Source organism: Setaria italica, chromosome VII (genome assembly GCF_000263155.2).
Source record: "Setaria italica strain Yugu1 chromosome VII, Setaria_italica_v2.0, whole genome shotgun sequence".
Taxonomy (NCBI): Eukaryota; Viridiplantae; Streptophyta; class Magnoliopsida; order Poales; family Poaceae; genus Setaria; species Setaria italica.
In genome coordinates, this window is record NC_028456.1 from 21,984,577 (window position 1) to 22,008,709 (window position 24,133).

A 24,133-nucleotide genomic window follows, 5' to 3' on the forward strand; every position below is an offset into this window, starting at 1 on the left:
ACGTAGGCCGTCAAATCGAGCATCGACGGTGTTGCCCAGGACGGTGCAGCACATGCACATGCGCTGCCGGCTGACGCTCCCATGTCTGAAACTGGAATGGCCTGTGTGATCGCCGAGCTTGAAAAAGGCCGAGGAGTCTCCACGGACGCAACGCCCGGGTCTACGCCGTGATGGGACTCTTGCGTGCAAGCCACGAGGATAATGTAGCGTAGGGCAGGGGCCTCTGCCCAGCTAAGGGCCCGGATACGCTACTGAGGAGTGGGGACACGCGGGAACAACCTGTCGTTTTCGTACGAAATTCAGCAGGGCGCACGGGAACAGTGCAAGCCGACGAGCGAGGCCTGCTGCTGATGATCGAATTACAGGCTTCGTGGGGGAAAAGGTGAGATCAGGCGAGGTAACCCTAATTCTTCGAGAGAGGGTTGGCGCACATGCGCGGCGAATGATTCCGCCCCCCGCGGCGAGCGGTGGTCCTCGGCGTCCCGGGGCACGGCGGAATGGCCGTGGCCATGGCCACGGGGGAACAGCGGAATAAATGGCAAAAGCCATCCGGCGTACCGCCACCAGGAGGGGGCGCCGGGCCTCGCAGTGGCAGGTTGGCGGAATTTACAGGGTGTTCAGTGCCGGTACAGCATCAGCTGCTCTGCCGCTGGCGCCGTGTTCTCTCTCTGCCTCGCTTTATCACAGTGAAATGCTTCGCGTTAAGATCATCGGTGGTGAATCTGGGGCTTAAGACTATTCGTCTCGCGAACTCTTGATGGCGGTCGAGGTACGGTCCAGTGTACTAACCGCGCAATTGATTACGGGCGGCTAAATGAGAGAGAAGTTGTTGACACCGACAGATTTCCTGGCGAGCAGAGGTTTCTGAAAGCGTAAACCAGATGGCAATTGGGTACTGACTACTGGTACTGCCATTTACTAAGAACACACTGGTATGAGCTGATTTCAGAAACCAGTTGAGCCCAGGACGCATGGGCTCGACGGAGCAAATTCAATGAGTCGTAGTAGTACTAGTATATCAGCAGGGGATTGAATATGATACACGAAATCTGCCGCGCCAGGGTCAGGCCATCAACACGCTGGCAAACAGTCAAGGCGCCCCCGGAAACGGCAAAGGGAAACCTGCATCGCTCGCGGCATGCAACCAGGAGCCGACACCGCCCGGTGGCGCGGTGCATCACTGCATCCCGAGCCCGAGCAAGGAAAGGGCTCTGGGGCCTTCAAAAAAAAAAAAGGAAAGGAAAGGACTCTGGAGCTCGGGAACTGACGCCACCTCTCTGAGCGCGGCACCGAAATCAATGAGCAAAACAAAAGGGGTTTCCCCCAAAGACGCCACGGCCGGGATGGCGATCAAGTCAATCGTCCGGGCAGATGCGGCAAAGTCCTGCTCGGTTCCACCCATTCCGCGAGCCGACCGGTGTCGCAGCCGCAGATGGAGCAGGGACCAGCCAAGGTAAATAAAAACTCGTTGCCACTTCTTGCAAGTTGGCAGCGCGACGGAGGGAGAGCGGCGAGCGCGTCGCAGGCTTGCAGCCCCAGCGTTCTGTGGCTCCAACGGGGCCAAATCATTGCGAGATGAGATCCGATCGGCGGAAGCGCCGTGCCGCCGCCGGCGTCGCCGCGGCGGACGCGCGCGCCAGGCCACCGGCTGTCCCCGCGGGTGCTCTTGCGGTGCATTTCTCGCGTAACGTAACCGTGCCAGGACTTGCGATCGGGACAGCATGAAACCCCGTAGTACGTGTGCTTGATGGGACGCACTGTGTGCTGCGTATGCCGATCAAAGGAAATTTCGCATCATCGTCTGACACAGTGGATAGCGCCCGTGCAAGATTCCTCTTGCCTGCGAGCGGAGCGGCATCGCCACCTCCGGCCGATCGCCGCATTCGCGCGACGGGGGAGTAGGGCCGTGGCGTCGTGCCGGGTCGGCGATGGGAACACGACACGCCGTGCGGCGTCCACCTCACGCTGTTGTGTAAGGAGGCGAGCCAGTAGCCGGAGAGAGCGAACGAGAGCCCGGGAATCTGGACCATCAGAGGGAGGGAGGCCCCTCCCGAGTGTTTAATGCTCGCCCTCTGATCGGGTGGATCGCGATTGGCAGCGACGGTTCCGCGCCGGGGTTGGGGTTGGGGGGCACGCGAGGCGAAATCCCCGGCCTGCCCTCCTCGCGGCCCCGGCACGCTGACATCGCGGGCCCCGGCACGCGCCGGGATCGCGGCGCCCGAAGAAGATATCGCGCCCCGGCCCCGATACAGGCAGACGCCATCGCCCGCCCCCGTCGCCACCCGCCAACCCCCCGGGCGTTTTCCTTCCTCTATTTATGCCGCACACCGACCTCGACGCGCCCAAGCCAAGCCAAGCCAAGCTACGCAACGCAACACGCCCCAGTGATCAGTGCGTCGCTTTCTCCCTTTGGCACCCTGCGCTCGTTCGTGCTGCTGCTGAGCTCGTAGTCAGTAGTCACTCACAGTACCCCCCGGCCTGCTGCTAAAAGGGGAGGAGGATCCCTGGCAGTCAATTGCCCTGATCCGGGGGGTTATTAAGGGGAAGGAGTGAGGAGAGAGGTTGGAGTCGTTTGAAGTGCGGTGGTGGGAGTGGGAGAGCAAGCAAGAAGATCATCAACCGAGAGCGAGGAGTGGTCGGTGCTCGGGGCCTGGGCCGGGCGATGGGGCGATCGCCGTGCTGCGACAAGGAGGGGCTGAAGAAGGGGCCGTGGACGCCGGAGGAGGACCAGAAGCTGCTCGCCTACATTGAGCAGCACGGCCACGGCTGCTGGCGCTCGCTGCCCGCCAAAGCCGGTGAGCTCTGAGCTAGAAGTGTCTCGGCTTTTAGCTGCATTCCGCGACGATAATCTTTGGTTTGTCCTCGTTCGTTACTGACGACGTGCATGCGAAAATTGCCGTGGCAGGGCTGCAGCGGTGCGGCAAGAGCTGCCGGCTCCGGTGGACCAACTACCTCCGGCCGGACATCAAGCGGGGCAAGTTCAGCCTGCAGGAGGAGCAGACCATCATCCAGCTCCACGCGCTGCTCGGCAACAGGTAAGCGCGCTCCATCGTTGCTTCGCTGTGGGGGATCGTCGTCGTCCTAGTCGTCCTAGTAGTACTCTGCACCCAGAATTCAGTTAACCGCACGAATTTTGACTGGTAGCTCACTAGCTCTAGCGGCTCAACGGCCGGTCAAGAACACATATTTTTCTTTTGTAAGAAATGGTCACGAACACACACCGTAGTCTTGCCACATTTATGATCGGGTAATGCATGAGCGGGTACCTAGGCCGGGAGGGAGCACCACGAGATGGGGAACATTTCCAAGTATTTTTCTCGGAGTACGTTCCGGTCACCGTACACATGTTCTTGGCTTCTTGTAGCGTTTTTACAAAAACCACTCATAGATTTTGACGCTAGGCTAGTACTACTAGTAGAAAATGTAGTGTAAAGTCGTACAAAAGGAGCCATGAAAAGCTTTATCGCGCAATCGTGTTGCATTGTTCGTCTTTTTGCCTGACGAACAGCTCCTGCTGAGCTTGCGTGAATCGATCCATCAATGCATAGGCATCAACCCGGGAAAAAGTGTGAAAGAAGCTGGGCCATGGGAGGCTCTCCCCCGAATTTTCCCTCTTTTTCTTTTTTGCTCATGATTCGGCATTCAAGCTTGACATTCAATGGGGAGCCCGGCCCCCGTCCGTGTGGACCAAGGCAGCTCGTTGGGCCACTGTAGCCACCTGCTCTCTTGCCGTTTTGACTCATATTTCCTGTCACTTCTGCAACCGTGTCTGTGCCAGGCCATGCGCGCCCCGTTAATCTTCTTCGCGCGCCTGCGGTTGTTTTTGTTACGCCGCTGATGCAGATTTCTCTTCGTGCGAGTTCTGAGAAGAATTTCATGGCCTCCGCCGTTTGTGCACGCAGGTGGTCGGCGATCGCGACGCACCTGCCAAAGCGCACGGACAACGAGATCAAGAACTACTGGAACACGCACCTCAAGAAGCGGCTGGCCAAGATGGGCATCGACCCGGTCACGCACAAGCCGCGGTCTGACGCGCTCGGCGCCGGCGGCGCGGGCGGTGCCGCTGCGGGCGCGCAGCACGCCAAGGCCGCGGCGCACCTCAGCCACACAGCGCAGTGGGAGAGCGCGCGGCTAGAGGCCGAGGCGCGCCTCGCGCGCGAGGCCAGGCTGCGCGCGCTCGCTGCCTCCGCGTCCGTCTCGGCGCCGGCCCCCTCCTCCGCGGCGCACGGGCTTGAGTCGCCCACGTCCACGCTGAGCTTCTCCGAGAGCGCGGCGCTCGCCTCGGTGCTGGAAGCGCACGGTGCGGCGGCGGCGGCGGCGGCAGCTCGCGCCGCCATGCAGCCCATGCAGGCGTACGAGGAGGCGTGCAAGGAGCATGAGCAGCAGCAGCAGCAGCTGTGGGGTGATCACGTGGTCCATGCAGCCGACGCGGCCTTCTCCGGGGCGGGGTTCACGGGCCTCCTTCTCGAAGGCGCCTTGAACCAGCTCCAGCAGGACCTGAGGCCGGCGGCCAGGCACGGCGCGGGCGACGACGCCGGGCTGCAAGAGACGGAGGAGGAGAAGAACTATTGGGACAGCATACTGAACCTGGTAAACTCGTCGTCGGTGTCGCAGCCGACGTCCGTCGCGGCGCCCACGCCCGAGGCGTACTCGTCGTCGGCGTCGTTGACGACGTCAGTAGTGGTGCCCACGCCCGAGGCGTACTCGTCGTCGACGTCGTTGACGACCTCAATCGCGGTGCCCCCGCCCGAGGCGTACTCGCCGGCGCCGGAGTTCTGACTTGTGGGCCCTGCACATGCTCGCCTGCATGCAGCCGGGCGAATGACACAGTAAATAGCTAGTGGGGGATTTCGAAGTAATAAGACTAATGTTGATTGTTAAATCGCGTTGTTGGGTTAATCTGACAGTACCCGGATCAAACCTGTGAGAAAGATGGTTTTGAACCGAATTTAGAGTCTGTCATTACTCGTTCAGTTGGTCAAGTTTCTTGTAGACTGTAGAACAGTGACAAGAGGTGTAGAACGTCTCATCTTTGCTCTGTAATTCGACAACCATCTTCATCAGCAATATAGTAGAGATATCGAAATGGGAAGAACTCTTTTTATTTTGTTGGAATTCATTTGTATTTGAGGATCCAAGACGAACCGTTCATGTTTGTATATCGTATGTTATAGTACTGATTATGTACTGGTTACTGTGTATAGGTCTTTTTATATTCTGGAAAAGGAATTCCTTTTCTTTTCCGGAAGCAGGAAAACGGGAGTAACTCGTTCAGCTCGGTGCCTCTGTAGCAGCAGAACACATTTCGCTGTCGATAGAGCCGTTGTACCATGTTGGGCCTGCACTTGAAACAGACCAAGCCCATAACCGGGCCTAGCCTTTGCTAAAAAAAATACGGGCCTAGTCCAGTGATTGTGATTATCCGGCCCGGCTGTTTTTCCATTTGGAGTCGAGCACAACAGCAGCTCACACCTCCCAGAGGCCAGAGGGAAGAAGAAAGAGTGAGGGAAGATAAGAAGGCTCACGCGCAGGAAGAACCTTATCCGCGGAGGAAGGACCTTGGCCCGACACCATGCTCCCAATGGCCGTCCACCCCGCCACCACGCCGGCCCTCGCCCCGCGCGCTCGCGTCGCCCCGCCCAGACCTTCCACCTCCTTGGCCGCCGCCTCGTCCTCCTCCTGCTCTCGCATCGTCGGTGTCAAGACCAGGAGGCTGCCCCTTCGCTCGCTCCGCAGCGTCGCCGCCGCCGCCGCTGCCGACGCCGTCGAGGAAGAGGAGGTGCAACTAGGTGGGGCTGCGGATGCGTTGTACGAGGAGGAAGCAGAGGAGGTAATGGTCTCCCGAACCCACCAGGATTCGAGGATTACTCGCCTCATTCGTTGCCTGTTACAACTTCCAACTAATTATGCAGTAGAAGAGTCGTGTGTTTCATTGGTGCGCAAGAATCTCAGTAAACCTCAAATGCAAATGATTTAGACCCTGATTCATCAATTCTGGCCTTGAATTGGTTAGGTTCAACGTTCAGTAAAACACCAATCGCGCTTGGCTAGTTTAGTACTTTACTGTTTACCTTGAATTTGTTATTAGTGGTCGCAACTAATAGAAGGGACAATTCAGGTTAACTGGGCGCGTTGGAGCTATGTTCTAGCGCATTTTCGAGCTTCTGCTGACTATGATGTATGCTTGTGTTGAAAAATAATGTGAAAACCTTTTATATGAGCTAGATTTTGTGCCATAGTTGTTGATTATATGGAAAGAAGAGCTATATTCTGATGCGCTGAAATGTTGTGGATGTAGCGAGAGTGCCCGTAGTTTGATTCCACAATTGTATAATAAATGGTCTTCGTTTTCATTTTTCGAAACATAATCTTTTGCTAAAGAATTAAAACGGGTATGTGGTTTTACTAAAATTACCCTTTAGACATACTAGCAAGTGGGTTTTGGTGCAGACATACCAATGCAGACATAAAACTACCCTTTAGAATGAAAGTTGATGTAGTTTGAATCTTCTATGGCAGTATGAGGTGAAGGTGCCCGAAAGACAGGATCCTATGCTGGTACTGAAGTTCATCTGGATGGAGAAGAACATCGGCATAGCACTTGACCAATTGGTTCCCGGCTATGGCAGCATCCCGTTAAGCCCGTACTACTTTTGGCCACGGAAAGATGCTTGGGAGGAGCTGAGAGCGAAACTGGAGGAGAAAGAGTGGATCTCGCAGAAGCAGATGATCATTCTTCTCAACCAGGCCACTGACATCATCAACCTATGGCAGCAGGGTGGCGGGAGCCTGTCGACATGAGTCCCTCTCCTTCCTGTTCGTCCAGCCTTGCGACCTTGCTTTTTGTTGGTTTCGTTACATGCCCTCACTGTTGTTAATGTTAAACTCACATGGTACATGGCCTTGTAGATCTGTTCAGTCTGTTCTCGGATATGGTTTTGTGCATTAAAATGATCATATGATCGATCTTCGTGAGGCGAAAAAAATCAGACTGCCTACTTAATGGCTAGCAAAATTTCATTATGATTTGAGTCAGTTTTCATTACAAATGCAAGGAAGCCACGTAATGAGCTATAAATGTGCCAAATAAAAATTGAATGTTTTCTTTATGTGTCCCAGTCGGGTTTTACATTGTGAGCATCAAGATATAGAAATTGAATATTTTTGTTGTTTGGTTACAGTCAAGTTTTGTCGACCGACAAGAACAGAGGGGAAAAAAAACTACTCTTTATGTGAGCATGGGATGCTTTTCTGGTGTGACACAACATCAAGAAATGCAATCACTAACATCATTTTAGCGCATTCTCTAAAAAACATCATTTTAATAACATAGAAATAAATCACTCCTGTATAAAAAAAACAAAGTCAAGGGTCAACTGATTTTCGAAGGAAAAGAACTTGGATAAGGAAATCAGGTGGCAGCTGTAGGACTTCTTTTTTTAGCCCTATCGCAGAACAACAGCCACCTAAATAACGAGTCAACCGAAACGGCACACAGCACAGCTGTAGGACTTCTTTCCTAGCTTGTGTTTTTTTAAAACCGGAATATGCATTCCATTAACTCAAAGACTCAGTGATATCACTGGTCACTAGGTCCTCGACGCCCGGGGGCGTTCCATCCCAGAGAAGGACAGAGTTTTGAGGACACTTACACCCTTGCGCCGCTAAAGCGTGTGCTACACAATTACAGACTCTAGGACAAAAAGATACTGTGCAGGTGGTAAAGAGCAAACTCGAGGCTCTTGATTTCAAGCACGATTCCCCCGTCGGAGCTAACTGGAAGCAATCGGTCTCCATCGCTAACTTGAGTGTCAGCGAGTCTGTTTCCACTTGCACCTTGCTTATGCCCAGCTCTCCCGCTGCTTTGACTCCCATCAGACATGCTATCACTTCCGAGTGGAAGGCATCCATCAGGAACATACATCGTCCAGCACCAACCCTGATTACATTGCCCTCTTCGTTTCTGATCACATACCCCCATCCCCCCTCCCCTCCCCTGCACTGGTCTCAGCCATCGCTGTGTGCGCTGTGGTGGTTTGTTTCCCTCCTCCTTTCCTATTGCCAGAAATTCGTCAGACTGCTTGGAGATGAAACTGGCCAAGCCTGACGCCCCCCTCATCTTCTCTATTTCCCTCACCCGATTCCTCTCAAGCCACCAATACCACAGCATGTTCATGGTTGACCATTTGTTCGCCCTCCTTCATTCCCAGGATGCTCTTCACCACTTCTTTTGCCGACTGCTTGTTTGCCAATAAGCCTCTGGTATTCTCCATCCCCAGCTCCTTCCATACAGGTATGACAAACTTGCAATTAAAGAAAAGATGCCCCCCATCTTCATTCAGCCTGCCACACATAACACATTTCATGTCCAGCTCCATGCCTCTCCTCTCTAAGCCCATACGAAGAGCCAAGGAGTTATGTGCAAACCGCCACAGGAAGTGCCTGATCTTCCCTGGACAGTTTAACTTCCACAAGCCTTTCCAAAAATCCTGTCGATGGAGCACCCCTGTTACCGTTTTCATTTTTCATGCTCCCTCTGCACCTTATAAGCTGAGCGCACCGAGAAAAGCCCTCTGTTATCATAATGCCATGCCACGACGTCATCCAGTTCTGAATGCACTGGTATAGACAAGATTACTTTAACATCCTCCTCTACAAAAGTTTGTCTGACAAGTTCAACATCCCATTAGCCTGTGATTGGGTCTATCAGTTCATCCACTTGGGAGAGCAGATTATTCCCTCTAGGAGTCACTGCCCTCCGTGTCCATTCCCTTGGGAGCCAGGGATTTGACCATATCTGGATGCCATGTCCATTTCCTACATGCCATATAATACCATTCTTCAGCACCTGCACTCCTTTCAGAATACTTCTCCATGTGTACGACATTCCTCTGGTTGTTGCTGCATGTAAGAAGTCCCCATTTTTGAAGTATTTTGCCCTCAGCACTCGGGCACATAAAGAATCTGGATTCCGGATAAGCCTCCAAGCTTGCTTCACGAGCATTGCCAAATTAAATGTGTGTATGTCGCGGAAGCCCAGCCCTCCATCTCCCTTTGGCTGCGTCAGCATCTCCCATCGTAGCCAATGCATCTTATTATCCCTCTCCTGGTTACTCCACTAGAACCTACCAATCATGGTATTTATCTGATCACACATCTCCTTAGTAATGTCGAAACAGCCCATGGCAAAAAGTTGGAATTGCTTGGGCCACAGCCTTTATCAGGACCTCCTTGCCTGCATTTGACAGTAACTTCTCCTTCCAGCCCTGAATCCGCTGCCATATTCTTTCATTCAAATACCCAAACACCTTTGTCTTCTCTTTTCCCACATGTACTGGCAGCCCCAGGTACCTTTCGTTGACTGTCTCCTTTGGGATTTGGAGTGTATGCATCACTTCTCTTCTCTTCTCTTCTCTTCGATTGTATTTGTGCTGAACATTATGGCAGACTTCTCCTTGTTGATAACCTGCCCCGAGCACTCCTCGTAGATTCTTAGAATTCTCTGTAGCTGCTGCGCATCCCCTCTATTTGCACGAAACAAAATCAGCGAGTCGTCGGCAAACAGTAGGTGAGACACGCTGGGAGCACCTGGGCAGACCCTTACGCCTTTCAAAGCCCCATTTTCTTCAGATTGCTTTAGCAGAGCTGAGAACCCCTCTGCATAGATCAAGAAAAGGTAAGGAGACAGTGGATCACCATGTCTCAATCCCCTCTCTGGTGTGAAAACATCTGACAGCACCCCATTCACTTTAATTCGGTAGGAAACTGATGAGACACATTTCATAATGGAGTTTATCCATACTATATTAAAACCCAATTTCACCATCATATCATTTTAAAACCCTATTCCATCCGATCATAAGCTTTGCTCATATCCAACTTTACTGCTGCATAGCCACCTTTCTCCTTCCTCTTGTTCCGCATATAGTGCGTCAATTCATATGCAATCAGGATGTTGTCCGATATCAGTATTCCTGGAACAAAAGCACTTTGCGCTGGCGAAATGATCTCCGGGAGTATGACCTTTAGTCGGTTTGCCAGTACTTTAGAAACAATCTTGTAGAGCACATTGCAGAGGCTAATCGGGCGAAGATCCTTCAGCTTCTCAGGGTTCCGTACCTTGGGAATCAGCACAATAGTTGTCTCATTCCAACCTTCCGGGAATTGACCACCATTCAATACTTTTAAAACTTCTCTCGTCACTTTTTCTCCCACCACATCCAAGAACCTCTTGTAGAGTCAATAGAGTCCAAGGCTGCCTTCACTTCCCCTTCGGTGAATTCCCTTAGCAAGGTGCTGTTCATTTCATCTGTGACCTTCCTCTCCACAGCCTGGGTAAGCTGATGGGAGTTGACCCCGCTGTAGACCTGAAAAGGTTTGTAAAATAGTTAGTAATAAAACTCGTCTTCTCCTCCTCTCCCTCCACCCATCCTCCGTCATCCCTTTTCATCCTCCCAATTCTATTAGTCCTCCGCCTCTCCGAACACGCAGTATGAAAGAAAGATGTGTTCGTGCCCCCCTTCTCCAGCCATCTCACATGGGCTCGTTGCTTCTAATACACATCGACCTGCTCTTCTAATTTCTCTAGCTTATATCTAAGAATTTGCTTCCTCCCCAGCTAATCCCGATCGATGTTTCCTCTTCTACACCGCTCAAATTCACCTTTCACCTTTTTAACTCTCTTCTCCAGGTCCCCAAGCACATTCCTGCTCCATTCCATCAGGCCTCCTGCCACAACCCTTCAGAGCACCATGAATTGTGGGTGACGTCCCCTCCATTGCTCCCCTCTAGGATTCAGCTACTACTTTCGCACACTTCTCCTCTCCTAGCCATCTTGCTTCACAGTGAAAATGGCTATCCTTCTGGCGTCCCCTCTCCTTGCTCACTGGCCTGTCTGTCGTCACAATGATCGGGCGGTGATAAGAGTGTCGAGGATCTCCATTCATAACCCATACACGGGGGAAAATGCGCCCGCCACAAATCATTCGCCACTGCCCTATCCAGTCGCTCCCTTATGTAATCCTCCGCTCGGTGACTGTTATTACGCCATGTGAACACATCCCCCTCAAAGCCAAGATCATGCAGCTCACAATCCTCCAATGCCTCCCAAAAATGGTCCATCTGTGCCTGGCTTTTTGGCCTGCCCCCCTCCTTCTCATGTGAGAATAGAATTTCATTGAAATCCCCTGCACATACCATGGTTTCGTCGAACTAACATTCATGTCACGTAGGTCCTGCCATGTCTTGTGCTTCTGATCACTGTGTGCTTCACCATACACACCAGTGAACCACCACTTGAACCCATTATCCTCCTTGACATCCATGTTGATGTGGTACTTCAAAATATTCCGAAGGGACACATCGACTCCTCTCCTCCACAACACTGCCATCACCCCTTTTCCAGCCGCATCCTTTACTACCATGTTCGTTAGTCCTAGCATCCACTGGAATCTCTCCATCCTGCGCCTGTCCAATTTCGTCTTTGACTTCTGGACGTCTAGAAGCCCCCGATCTACCGGGCGGTTGCCCAGGCCCCGGCAGTTCCACGCAACTATCTTCATTTGGATGCGCAGGATTGGTATGCCAGTCCTGCTTTCTTCATTTTTTTGTGTCTCATCTCCTCTTCTTCCTGAGTCTTCCCCAGCCCCATTTTGTCCTCGTCCACCTCCATATCGACTTGTTCGATGCTCCTCTTCTTCCCCCCCTCTCCCAGACTCGCTTGCTCTCCCCTTGTTTCCGTGGCTGTTTGAGGTACCTTCTTATAGGTCCCTTTCTTCTTTGGTGTTTCCATCTGATCCCCCTCCTTCACTAAAAGCTGTTTACCAGCCCCCTCTCCATGTATGGACTATCCAGCTCCATTGCTCTGGGTCGTCAAGGACTCATCTGCCCCTACCGCATTAGCTCCCCCCTTCACAACCTTTGCCACAATCTCCGCTGCTACCCCTGCCTCCTTTTCTATCTGTACAGCATTCTTCTCCCCATCTACTACCATCATCTCCCCTTTAAACAACCCTCTTCTTGCCTTCTCCCCCACATGTTATTTATCTCCTAATTTCAGTGGGCTGGTAACCTCCTGCTCCTCCCTTCTTCCCTCAGTAAACTTCTTCTCGCCATGCCCCTCTACCTCCTTCCTCTAGGTCGGAGCATCGCTCCTAGACCTGCCCGAGGAGTATTTGGTCCCAGATCCACCTGCACTATTCCAACTTCCGCTCCCTCCAAAACGCCAGTTCGAAAGCTGCCTGCCTCCCCCGGATCTTTCACTCCCACTATCCCCTATATTATTTAGCTCCGGGAAATATCGTAGCTTCTTACTGTATTGTTGAACTGCCCCCTTCTCTAGAGTTGTAGACAATGTTGCAAATTGTGGGCTATAGAATTTAGCGGAGTACTCCCGAAAAAGCTATAGACATTATAGCGTAGCTATAGCGGAAGCTGTGACCTTTAGCGGTATGCAAAAAACTAACATTATTAATTTCATGAATTTCAGCTCATGTTCATAAGAATATGGAGGCATAAGTGCAAACATAAGCAAGTAAGTCACAACTCACATGATAAGTCATAAATCATAACTCCTAGTTCATAAATCACAAGTATATAAGTTCGTAGCTCAATCATTGTAGTGTTAGTGGTGCTATGCTATTGAATTTAGTGGGACTATTTCACGCTTTAGCAGAATTAGTGGCATTAGCAGTAATATTTGCAATATCGTCGCGGCATCTGTCTCAAAAAGCTATAGCGGCGCTATAGCGGGCTATTTGCAACATTGGTCGTAGAGCATAACTTGTCCGTGTGGACGATCAGCCCACACGTGCAGCATAAGTCAGGTAGGAACTCATACTCCACAGGACACCATAGTGGCTTCTCAGGCTCTCCCATGGAAACTATAACTCCCCTCATCAGAGGCTTCCTCACATCTAGTCTCACCTTGATCCTCAGGAATCTACCCACTACAGTTCCATCCTCGTCCATGTCCATGGCCATGTACTGTCCCATCTCCTCTTCGATCACTTCTCCCGTTGCCTTGTTCATCATCCCAAACGGCAACTTCGTCACCCTCACCCAGATAGGGATAAAAGCTAATTCCATCTCGTCAATTGTTTTGGTCTCATCATAGTCCACCATGATCAGGAGGTCCTTCCTAAACATCCACGATCCTTCCTCGAGGGCATGCCTCTTTCCAAATGGTTGGAGGAAGGCAAAAAGAAAGTGATTCTCACCCAAATCCTTGCAGGTCACACCCTTGACGGGGCACAAGATATTCCCTAGGGCTTGAGCCAGGCCATCTGCATTCACGAGCTTCTCCGCCAACACTTTGCCGATCGCCTGTGGATCAGCAGATCACACCCTGGCTGATTCCGCCGTACCAATTCGGATGCCCTTCTTCTCTGCAGCTGACAGCTTCATCCGCTCCATCATCCCCTCCACCACCTCCATCTTTCCCTGTACCTCGCACGACTAGGTTTTAAGACGACTAGTAGATCTAGGCTTGGCTCCATAACGGTGAGATAGAACGTGGACACGAATGTAGGATGGGACATGGACTCACAACCAGATCCTTGTGTGGGAGCCGATCAGGAACAGAGACGAGGAAGGAAGCCAGAGATTGGATGGTAAACCCTAATTGTGGCGCTGAGTCACCTAGGAACCCTAGGCGTCGAGGATCGGAAATGTAAAGCCAAATAAGATTTGGGTTATTTTTTTCTAGCTTGTGTTTGCTTTGGGAAGGACAAAAAGATTGATGAAGAATAGGATCTTACATTTGGAGGCAATGACGTTCAACGCAAAATGGCCGAAGTAATCGTGCTCGTGTTGTATCGGGCGGGAGGAGAGGAATGGGTTCGCTTTCGGTCTTTTTCATTCAGAAAGGAATGACGAGACACACTATGGGCTAGCATATTTACACTGCCGCACACCATCGGTCCAGTGGGTTTTAAATCCTTGCTCGTTCCCGACCTGCCATCAGCCCCTAAGCTTTGGGGCCCTGGGGTGGCAGCCCCACTTGCCATTCCTTTTTTTTTGTTTTTCCCTGTAAAAACACCCGCTTGCTATTGCAAAAGGTGTGACTGCGTGATCTGACACTGTGCACCCATGCTGACACCGTAGCTCATGCAGGCTGCATGAGTGGAGCCTAGATGAGAGTGAAGCTCAACTCGAGTATGTTATGGGAGCGATGGTTGGCTAGTTTTACCGCATCCAAGCTCCCGAGACATGACTTGGATGCCAGAGCTAGGTTCCCTTGATGCAAAATGCACCTCTGAGCTTGGCTCCAAAACTGTGCAAGGCGCACCCACGTTGCGAGGTGAAAAGATCATAGGTAACCAACTAGCATCTTGTGCCAGCTAGGTGAGATAGAGGTAGGCAACCAATCACCACCGCTCTGATACACTGAGCATGGCTAGCGGAGCCTACCTCATACCGTGCAGCTAGGCTCAGTTGCTACCGGAATCGATTGGACCCACTAGCAGAGCTGGGGGCTGGTAGGGGCCATGGCCCCCCTAATGATTCATATAATCAAGATTATTAGTTACAAAATTATAAATTATGTAGACTAATCACTATTCATTTAGCTTTCAAATAATGTTATGTGGTAATTAAGCCTTCTAATTGTTTAGTTCCACTATCTTATTTATTATATACACAAAGTTATTTTCGGTTTTAAATCACCGTTGTCACCGCATACACCGTTCCAAAAAAAATTATTATCTCTCGGTTTAATTTGGCTTGACCCAAGCTCCGTAAATTTGATTCCCAGCTCCGTCAGACTTTTTTTTTTGGTGAAGGGATTGGATCCCATTTTATAAAATCAGGGCTTTTACATCTAGCACCTTGGAGGAAAAGAGACTTACAATGAAGACCACGAACCCTATCCTCAAGGAGTGCAAAATTACGTACAAGACCCTGGCAAAGATCAAATTTGAAAGGAAAGTCCTTGGATCTTCACGCACAGGTCTTGAACGTCACAACCCTTCCGGATCCTCCGGAGTTGGGGAAGAAGCACAACGCCCAAGAGAAAAGCTCAACCAAGACACTCGACGCGACCTCTAGCTTGTTGTAGCCGCAAGACGTCTCCCCTCTGGCACGCATCGGCTATCAACGTCGAGGTCATAGAGGAGCATCAATCCAGCACCATCCACATATTCGATGACCTGGAAGGAAGCTAGAGTTGCTGAGATCCCCAACAGCTCGGCAAGAAAGCCCACATAAGTGAGATCCAAATCCCCTACAGAGCAAACCAATTTCTCCCCTTTCGCAGAAGAAGAGAAATCAAAACTCGTACCTCCGTCGCTGGAGATGGGAATCGCCACACCACCTGATAGGTCCCCATGACCGCCGGAACCGAAGCAAAGAGAGCAAAAGCGCGTCGCAGCGACCTCGCTGAAGGCAACAGCAAACCTGTTGCCATCACCATCGGAGAAGAGCTGGAAACTCCTTATTCGCTGGAACAGCGTCGCCGCCATCGCTAGAAAACCTTAGTTCCGCCGCCGATAAAAGCGACAAGCAAAACCTAGCTTACTAGTTATCTACAACCGTAAACTAGCAGCTACAGTACACCGGACGTCGATTCGACTCGTCCCTCACGTGCGGACTACCGGAAACTCCAAGTTTGCCAAGTGCCAAGTAGTTTGCCGACTGTATTCTATCGGGCACTCGGCAAACACGTGCGGACTACCGGAAACTCCAAGTTTGCCAAGTGTCAAGTAGTTTGCCGAGTGTATTCTATCGAGCACTCGGCAAAAAAGCTATTTGTCAAGTGCTACCACAAAAACACTCGGCAAACATTTACACTCAGCAAAAATGCACATTAACACTCGGTAATTTTTTACACTCGGCAAAAGAGGAAAAAAACACTCGGCAAAGGCAGGCACTTGGCAAAGTTAATATATTTGCCGAGTGTAAATCTATAGCACTCAGCAAATAATTTCATTTTTTTTCTTTTCTGATCTTGAAACTTTTCTACTCTCAACATACAACATGTGGTATTCCATGTTAAAATTTGGTATATTTCTGGATCTGTTTGCTATATTTAATTAATTTATTGCATTTCTAGGAAATTTTTTTGGTATAAGTCAAATTTGAACTGTAAGTGATTCAAATAATAGAATAAAATGAGTATAAAAATAATATTCATGTTATTGAGCCCAGTGTTAAGCCTTACCTTACCTGGAAAATGAAAAGAAATTTCGAACATCTTGTTCAGAAAACACGACCACAAACGTGTGGCCGATTGATTTTTAAATCCTAAAAAAAGCAAATGAAGTCTATAAATCATGAGATTTTTCATGATGTGATGATATCATACATGGATGGAGGCTGTGGTAAAAAATTAAGAAGGTTTCGCATAATTTGTCACGTACAATGTTAACAAACCGAAGCATCTCAGAAGAAGAATCGTAGTATTAAGAAGGAACCGGTAAGATTTGGAGTCAAAGTGATGGTTGAATTGGGGTTTGACTTCAAAACTTTTTGTATAGGCAATAGAGAACATAGATTGTTTCATGTGAAATTTTGGTAATTTTTTGGATCCGTTTGAAAATTTTAATTTATTAAGTGCAATTATAGAATTTTAATTGATATAAATTAAATTTCAGCTGTAATTGCATAAAATAATGGAATAATATTCGTAGAAAAATCATATATATATATATATATATATATATATATATATATATATATTGTTGAGTCAATTTGACAAGGTATTTTCAAAGTACATCGGAAAAATGAAAAACACATTATGGAAAATAAGGAAATGAAAAAATAACTAATATATTTGCCGAGTGCTCCAAGCCCTAGACACTTGGCAAAGATGGGTTTGCCGAGTGCCGTGATCTGACCCGACACTGGGCAAAGCTCGGCACGTTATAAGCACCGCTGCCCCCTCCCCTCCCTCTCCCGCCGCCGTCCACTCCCCTCCCTTCCGTCCCCTTCCCTCCCTCTCCCGCTGCCCCCCTCCCTGCTACCCTTCCCCTTCCCCCTCTGCTCGCCCCTCACTGGCAGTGAAGAGCGGCGGCTGGGCGAGGTGCAGGACAGCGCGAGAATGCGGTGGCAGCGGCGGCGGCGGTGGCGGCGGCGGTACGTGCGCTCTCTCCCTCTCCCTCATCTGCCTCCCTCTCCCTCTTTTTTTTTTTGCATAGGTGGTGCGGTGGCGGCGACGGGTCGGGCGAGCAGCGGGCGACGTGGTGGTGGCGGGCGTGGTGGTGGCAGCGGCGTGGTGGCGGCCTGGTGGCAGCGGGCGGCGTGGTGGCGGCGACAATAGGCATGATGGTGGCAGCGGGCTTTTTTATTTTTTTTCAAAATTTTTTTGCCGAGTATCGGACTCGGCAACGTCTTTGCCGAGTGCACGATAAAAAACACTCGGCAAAGAAACTTTTGCCATCACTGTGTACGCCGAGTGCTATTTGCCAAGTGTAACGCTTGGTAAAGGCTTTGCTGAGTGTTTTTTGGCTTCGCCGTGTGCCGTGGACACACGGCAAACTTCCCGATTCTGGTAGTGTCCGACACCGAGGAGGCCACCGGAGGGTGAGGAACGGTTGGATCGGCGCTGGAACTGGCGTCGCCCGTGTTCACCTCTGTCAGGTACTGTAGAGGGAGAACGAGAAGGGGAAAGGGGACTACCCCCGGCAGACAGGAATCTTGCTTAGATTTAAAGCAATGTAACAAAGTTTTCCTAGCTCCGTCTGACTCTATATAATAAGGATAACCAAACGTAGATTGCGTACACAGTACACGTGACAAAACGGAGTTTCATATAAAGATTGTATGAGTGGATGTAAAATTTCTCGTTACTTTCGTTGGCTGCCCTAGCTAGCTCGCGGACGCCGGGCGCTCGACAGCACCGTCAGCCCGGCAGGGCACCCGGGCTGGGTGCAGCGGGAGGTGGGAGACGCAACCGCGTCACGCGCCGCTGCCGCCTGCCGCTGGCCTGCCCTCTCTCCCCGCGCCGCCTTGCCGTCTCAAAAGCGGCGAAACGACAGGACAGCGCACGGCGCACCTTATCATCTCGGCCACGGGCGCCCACATGGACGGCCGGACGGGCCGCACCTCCCAGGTAGGAAAAAAAAGTGAAGTCGCCTTATTCTATCATATTCTATCTCAGAGAGCGTACTTGTCCAGTACAGCCAGTTGCACCGGTATCAGCAACCGATTGGCCAATTGGTTGAGAAAAACACTTGTTAACCTGCTGCCCGAAGAGACAGTTTCTCGCAAAGTGACGTGCCACTTTACTCGAAACCTGTGGCTGCCATTGCAACTTGCCAACTTGCGAGCTGGGACGGCGGCGTAGGACGACGGAAAATACGCGCGGGTCTTCACCTGGAAAAGGGCGCATCTACCGCATATGGCAATGTCCCCGCACGGCCTCGATCTCGTCGCCTTGCCGTTTTTCGCCCATCTGATGATTGACACTTGTAGCCGCGCTGGATTAAAGTATAACAAGCCCGAGAGCGACGCTAGCTGTGCTTTGACGACGACGGTGATCAGGTGGTCTAGACGGTCGCCTATTTTTAGGTGGCTGTCGATCTGTTGCCTACTTGCCTGGCTGAGTCAGACGGCATCGCCGTATGGGTGCTCACATGCACGCACGCATGGGCTCCACCGGGAAAAATTGGATCGCTAAACCTAGTTTGGCTCGAGCTGCCATGTTTAGTAGCGCATCGAAATCTAAAAGCCTGGTGTACGGATTCACGCTGTTGTTGGGTTGAGATTTTCTGTATCCACCGGTACGGTGGTAGTTGGTTATCATTATTTCGGCATCTGTGTGTTGCAACTTGCAAAGCAACTGGATGTGTATGGTTCTGAGCTTTAGGGCCAGTTGGATACTCTTAGCTTATTATAAGCTACAATAATCAGGGAAGCGGTTTAGAGCTTTCTATAAGTTTTTACGGTTGGATTATTAAAAACTGAACTATAAATCGGTTATAGGAGCAACTCAAAAAGACTGCTAATCTTACCTCTAATATCTTCTTTAGGAGGAAAATGAAAAAAAAAACTCCAACAGTTTCCCAAACCTCCCCAATCTTTTCACGACATCAAAAACAGCCGGCCACCGCGTATATTTTCGTGTTCGCGTTCCTCCCCCAATCACGATTCCCGCATGCGAGCCTCCCTTTCCCGCCCATGCGAGTAGACCACCCTTCCCGCGCGGCCCCTTCCCGCGCGCAGCGGCGGCGGCGGGGCGAGGGGCGGTGGCGCCGTGTCGAGCTGGCTGAGCAGGAAGCCCGCGGCGGCCAACAGATCTTCAACATCTCGCCAAGAACCCGAGGATTGGTATGAGCTCTACTCATTGTGTATAATGACACAAGCCCTCATGATTTGTCCGAGAGTGTCTTGATCCCAAAATTGAGCTGGCCCTTAACGATAGCGAAACAAGATTGTAGAACCCCAAACGCTCGGTCCACGTCCTTCCTACAAGCTTCTTGGGCAGTTGCAAAATATTTCTTCTTGTTACCTTGTGGTTCAGGTATGCTCTTTACAATTATAGCCCACGAGGGATATATGCCATCAGCAAGATAATAACCCATTGTATATTCGTTGTTATTAATGGTATAATTCACCTCTGGAGCTTGACCTTCAGTTAGCCGTGCGAATAAAGAAGACCAGTGCAAAATATTGATGTCGTTGTGGGAACCAGGCATCCCAAAAAAAGCATGCCATATCTAAAGATCTTCGTCTGGAACAACTTCAAGTATAATTGTAGGCTCATGCACATGCCCGGTGTACATACCTTGCCATGCCGAAGGACAATTTTTCCACCTCCAATGCATACAATCAATCGACCCAAGCATACCAGGAAAACCTCTACTCTCTCCAATGGTAAGTAATCTAGCAGTATCATCTTCATTAGGTGATCTCAAGTACTCATATCCAAAAACCTCCACAACAACACTGACAAACCTTCTCAGACTCTCAAGAGCAGTACTATCACCCATACGGACATAATCATCTGTAGCATCAGCTGCTACTCCATAAGTTAACATCTGAAATGCTGCAGTAATCTTTTGCAGACTAGAAAAGCCAAGTATACCGGCAGTGTTTCTTTTCTGCACGAAATATTCATCGTGTTGTTCTACGGCATCCATATGCGCACAAACAGCATACGCCTCATTCGAAACCTGCATGTCAAGAGTAACAAGACACATATATATAATATGATTTTTTTAGAAAAATGCTCTAAATAAATCTATTGTTTACGCATCGTTGTCTGAAATAACTATGTCCGTACGTAGGATCATCTGAAAAATAATCTTGATACAATCTCTGGTGCCCTGCTTGTCTGTCTCGCCGAAGTATTCGATGCCCTAGGATAGAACCACAATGTTTTGTTTCATCATCGGACTCATCCGCATTCACGGCCACATGAGTAACAGGGACCAAGAAATCATCATCGTCATCATCTTACGACAAATCCAGCACCAGTTGCATTGAAAGACTTCGTCGACTCATAGCGAATCCGTCCGTACGCTCGGTACTCATAGCGGATCACCACCAGCGCCTGGACGCCAGCGAGCTGGTCATGGCGGCCGCGTAGGAGACGGCATCGCGTGCGCACAGGACTAGACGCCCGCGCCGCGGATCACCACAAGCGCCCTGATCGTGACGCAACTATGTATTTCAGTACAGGATGAGCTCGACAAAAGCAACCTGATCGTGACTCAACTATGTATATCAGTAGAGGATGAGCTCCATGGCAACAACCTGATCGTGACGCCAGCGACCTGATCCGGAAGCATCAGGCTCGACAGCGGTGGGAAGTTGGACGTGGCATCATCAAAAATATCTTCGACGACGTGAGCTCCTGGCGGCGCCGCTGGAGATCACGAGGGGGAGGTGGGTAGGTGAGAAGCCCAACTAATGGGTCCAATACGATGATGTGGCCTATTTTGAAATATTGGGGGCTAGTTTTTAGCGTTCTGCTGTGGCTGATATATTTTTTGGGAAAAAATTTTTAGCATAGCCTCCAATACCTTATTTTGGGGAAGAATTTTTTGAGGAACTCTTAAAGTTGCTCTAGGGGGGTTGTTTAGACAAACTAGAGAATTTTTGCAGCTTTATATATTAACTCGAGCTGATACAAATAGGGCTAAGAAGAAGAGAGGGTTAAATCTCTATCAGGATGAGGGCCGTTGTTTGAGTTGGATATAAAGTTTGCATGGCTCTTAAAAGGTGGATCAAGCGAATATGGAACTATCCATCGGCTATTAGTCGAAGAAAACAGACCTCACTTGCTACAAACTTTGGGCCTGTTTGATTAGCAGGATGTGGTCCGGCCAGCTCACCGGATGCAAAAGTTTACCTCGGTTGGTTGCCCGGACTAGGAATTAGGTCCGGCTCGCACGGTGCAAAAGCTGTTCACCAGCCAGGCTCTCTCTCGCGGTGCAGAAGAAATCGGCATTTTCACCCCGAGCCTGGCCGTGCCGGTGTGACATGCGCGCGTCGGTGAGCCAAGAAAGGTTTGGCGTGTGCATAGGCTTCTCGCATTCGGCTAACCAATCAACAAATCGGGGCAGCCATACTATATAGAAGTAGACATCCAAATAGGGCTCTGTGTATGTGCTTGGCCTGGCTACCGGGAGCCTAGATTGCCTGGTATGAGCTTGGTTCACCCTATCAGGAAACCACTCATGCTCTTCAAAAGTGATTTCAGCGATTATGTTGAAACGAATGCCAACAGTGGCTTTCACCCAACATATCACGCAACATAGTGCACTTATCTATTAACAAGAAATGTGATATCTTATATACAAAAAAAAGGAGATGAGACCACACATTTATGCATTTAGCTGGGATCTCTCGAGCACTTGGCCCGAGTTCTAAATCCAAAACTAGGCCCAAGATGAATATATGCTTGGTGCCATTCCCTGTGCTTCCAACCCAATTTCATTCCAGAACCAAAAAAAAGTGTTAAAATATAGAAAGTTTAAAATTTTGTTTCAACTTCATACAAATCTCAACCACACTCATACTAACATCAAACATGTAGTACCAACTAAGGTGTAGTAACAAAATTGTCAGATTTCTATATTGTGGAGTTTGTTTGAGAAAACACACAATCCGTGTGCTTGGCGTTGGTTGGCGTAGTGCTATGATGTGCGGATCGATGACATGGCAGTGCACAGACAAACCATTTCGTGATAGATAGAGGTTGCACAAATTATTTTGTTTCCAAATTTTTTGTTAATACCAAAGTACCGATTTATCAAAATGTATAACGGTTTCTCCAATAAAACTATCTCGATGGTATACACAACATACAATATATGATTATTTGTCATTGAAGACGACCTTGTTAGTGCTCTGTGTCTATGATTATCTGGAAAGAAATTCATACACACGTATAAAAAAAAGATGTGTTCCTTATTATCCAGATGGGTTGTAGTTTATTGTATCAACGTCTAAGGCGTATTGGTTTCAATATACTATATTCCATAAGTGATGTTTTCTAATAAGCTACTTATGAACATCAAAATAAAGTCTACATGCATATTAGAAATGATGTGGTCCTTATTAGTCACAAGAGTTGCATAAGAATGTCATTTTTATAATGATAACACTGGACCATATGAACATAGTAATATGGAAATAATAAGCCTATAAGATAGTGAAAATATGGAAACAATCTACAAAATCTTCCTTTCTAAGAATGAAAAGGAGCTAGACCGATAAAAGTAGAAATCCAGATGTTCATAAATGCAAAATCCACAGCGACCGACAGCTCGAATCTCCAACACATGATTGACTAAATTCACACTAATATTTATGCAATCCTCCCTTATCGCATCCGGTGGGAGGCACATGCGTAGAAGTTATCCTTCAAGAGACTTCCCTTCAACGACATCTCATTGGTTATGTATGGTTGAGCGGTGGTTCCGAGTCCCAAGCTTATCTCCATCTACAAAACTCGCACAGAGCGACTCGCTCGACAGAGTTACTTTAAATAGTTCGAGCATCGGACATATTTATATATTTTTAAAATATTAACCATGTTGTGATAACATATTCAAGCAACAGATCGCTCCTACTTGCCTGTACTTTAATCTCCCGAGGACCAGGACCCAAAAGAAAATTGGAACTCAAACATAGGAAAACAAAAGGTACCCATGGTTGTGCTTCGCACCTGTAGCCTAACTGAAACATAGGAATCAACCGATGGATGCTTTTGCTGGACAAGATCTTGCTTTTAACCTGTGGCAGGTAGGGGATGATTGACATTTGGAATCCACGAGATTCTACCGTGCCCGAAAGTTAACGGCTCCCGAAAAAGCCACGTCGTACCAGTACTTGGCTGATCCGGCTGCTGCCACATCGGGAAATCTGCATCCTATGCTCCACAACGTGGGATCACTGTGGGTCAGCATGGCCGTCACATGATGGCCGGATGGTTTGCAGGCTTGCAGCCATTTCTTTTTGAAGGAAAACTATACTGTGACTGCTACTGCTAGCCGTTGGGGCAGATGATGGCAGGGTGATCCTCTCTGCTACGCTAAAGTGTGTGAACCGTCTGAGTGTCTTCATTTCTGTAGTTGCGATTCCAAGATCGGCAAACGCTTCCTTATCTAATCTAGCTAGTCCTGCAACAAGAATGGTTAGATGCTGTTGATAATCCAACCGAAAGAACCCATAGGCACTATAATTAGTCCGTCAACTAGTGTGAGCTCTACACGTCGTACGCTACTAAAGTGTACTAGATCTACAAAAGAAGATCTTTTTCCAATAAAATTATGTGTATTATTAGATAATAAAAGTGTACTAGGTCTATTGTGCTACGCGTCCAATGATAACAAGACAACAATAGGTTATTAAGATTGTGGGTTGATACGGCCCAGTCACATCGGTTTCCAGTACTGTGGGTCCCATATTGCATTGGATGCCGTTGATTTAGTCTAGCGGTTCTAGAACTTATTGGAACACGCTAGAGCGATCATTTGATTGATGCTTACCTTACAAGCAATCAATGACACAGAGAACTAATAAGGTCATCTTGAACGTCAAATAATCACATATTTTATGTTGTGTTTATTATTGATAATTTATTGGACAAATCGTTATATATTTTGATAAACTCATATTTTAATATTTACAAATAATTTGGAGAAAAAAAATTGTGCCGCCTCTATCTACCATGAAACGGTTTTTTCTA

The 24,133-nt window shown here is 49.2% G+C and overlaps 2 protein-coding genes across 2 annotated transcripts; both read left to right on the forward strand.

Annotated features, from left to right (window-relative positions):
• Positions 1-2,312: 2,312 nt before the first annotated feature.
• LOC101780215 (transcription factor MYB16) lies at positions 2,313-5,135 on the forward strand. The gene is made up of 3 exons (XM_004975805.4): positions 2,313-2,795; positions 2,906-3,035; positions 3,903-5,135. Exons 1-3 carry the CDS (start codon positions 2,663-2,665, stop codon positions 4,777-4,779), a joined length of 1,140 nt encoding a protein of 379 aa, XP_004975862.1. The 5' UTR covers positions 2,313-2,662; the 3' UTR covers positions 4,780-5,135.
• A 331-nt stretch (positions 5,136-5,466) lies between these two features.
• On the forward strand, positions 5,467-7,049 carry LOC101779802 (30S ribosomal protein 3, chloroplastic). Its single transcript, XM_004975804.4, has 2 exons — positions 5,467-5,830; positions 6,520-7,049. Exons 1-2 carry the CDS (start codon positions 5,573-5,575, stop codon positions 6,799-6,801), a joined length of 540 nt encoding a protein of 179 aa, XP_004975861.1. The 5' UTR covers positions 5,467-5,572; the 3' UTR covers positions 6,802-7,049.
• The last annotated feature ends 17,084 nt before the right edge of the window (positions 7,050-24,133 follow it).

Coding starts and splice junctions, on each gene's coding strand:
- LOC101780215 (XM_004975805.4), top strand. CDS start 2,663: ATGGGGCGATCGCCGTGCTGCGACAAGGAGGGGCTGAAGAAGGGGCCG. Junction 2,796..2,905: donor CTCGCTGCCCGCCAAAGCCG/GTGAGCTCTGAG, acceptor TTGCCGTGGCAG/GGCTGCAGCGGTGCGGCAAG. Junction 3,036..3,902: donor CACGCGCTGCTCGGCAACAG/GTAAGCGCGCTC, acceptor TTGTGCACGCAG/GTGGTCGGCGATCGCGACGC.
- LOC101779802 (XM_004975804.4), top strand. CDS start 5,573: ATGCTCCCAATGGCCGTCCACCCCGCCACCACGCCGGCCCTCGCCCCG. Junction 5,831..6,519: donor ACGAGGAGGAAGCAGAGGAG/GTAATGGTCTCC, acceptor CTTCTATGGCAG/TATGAGGTGAAGGTGCCCGA.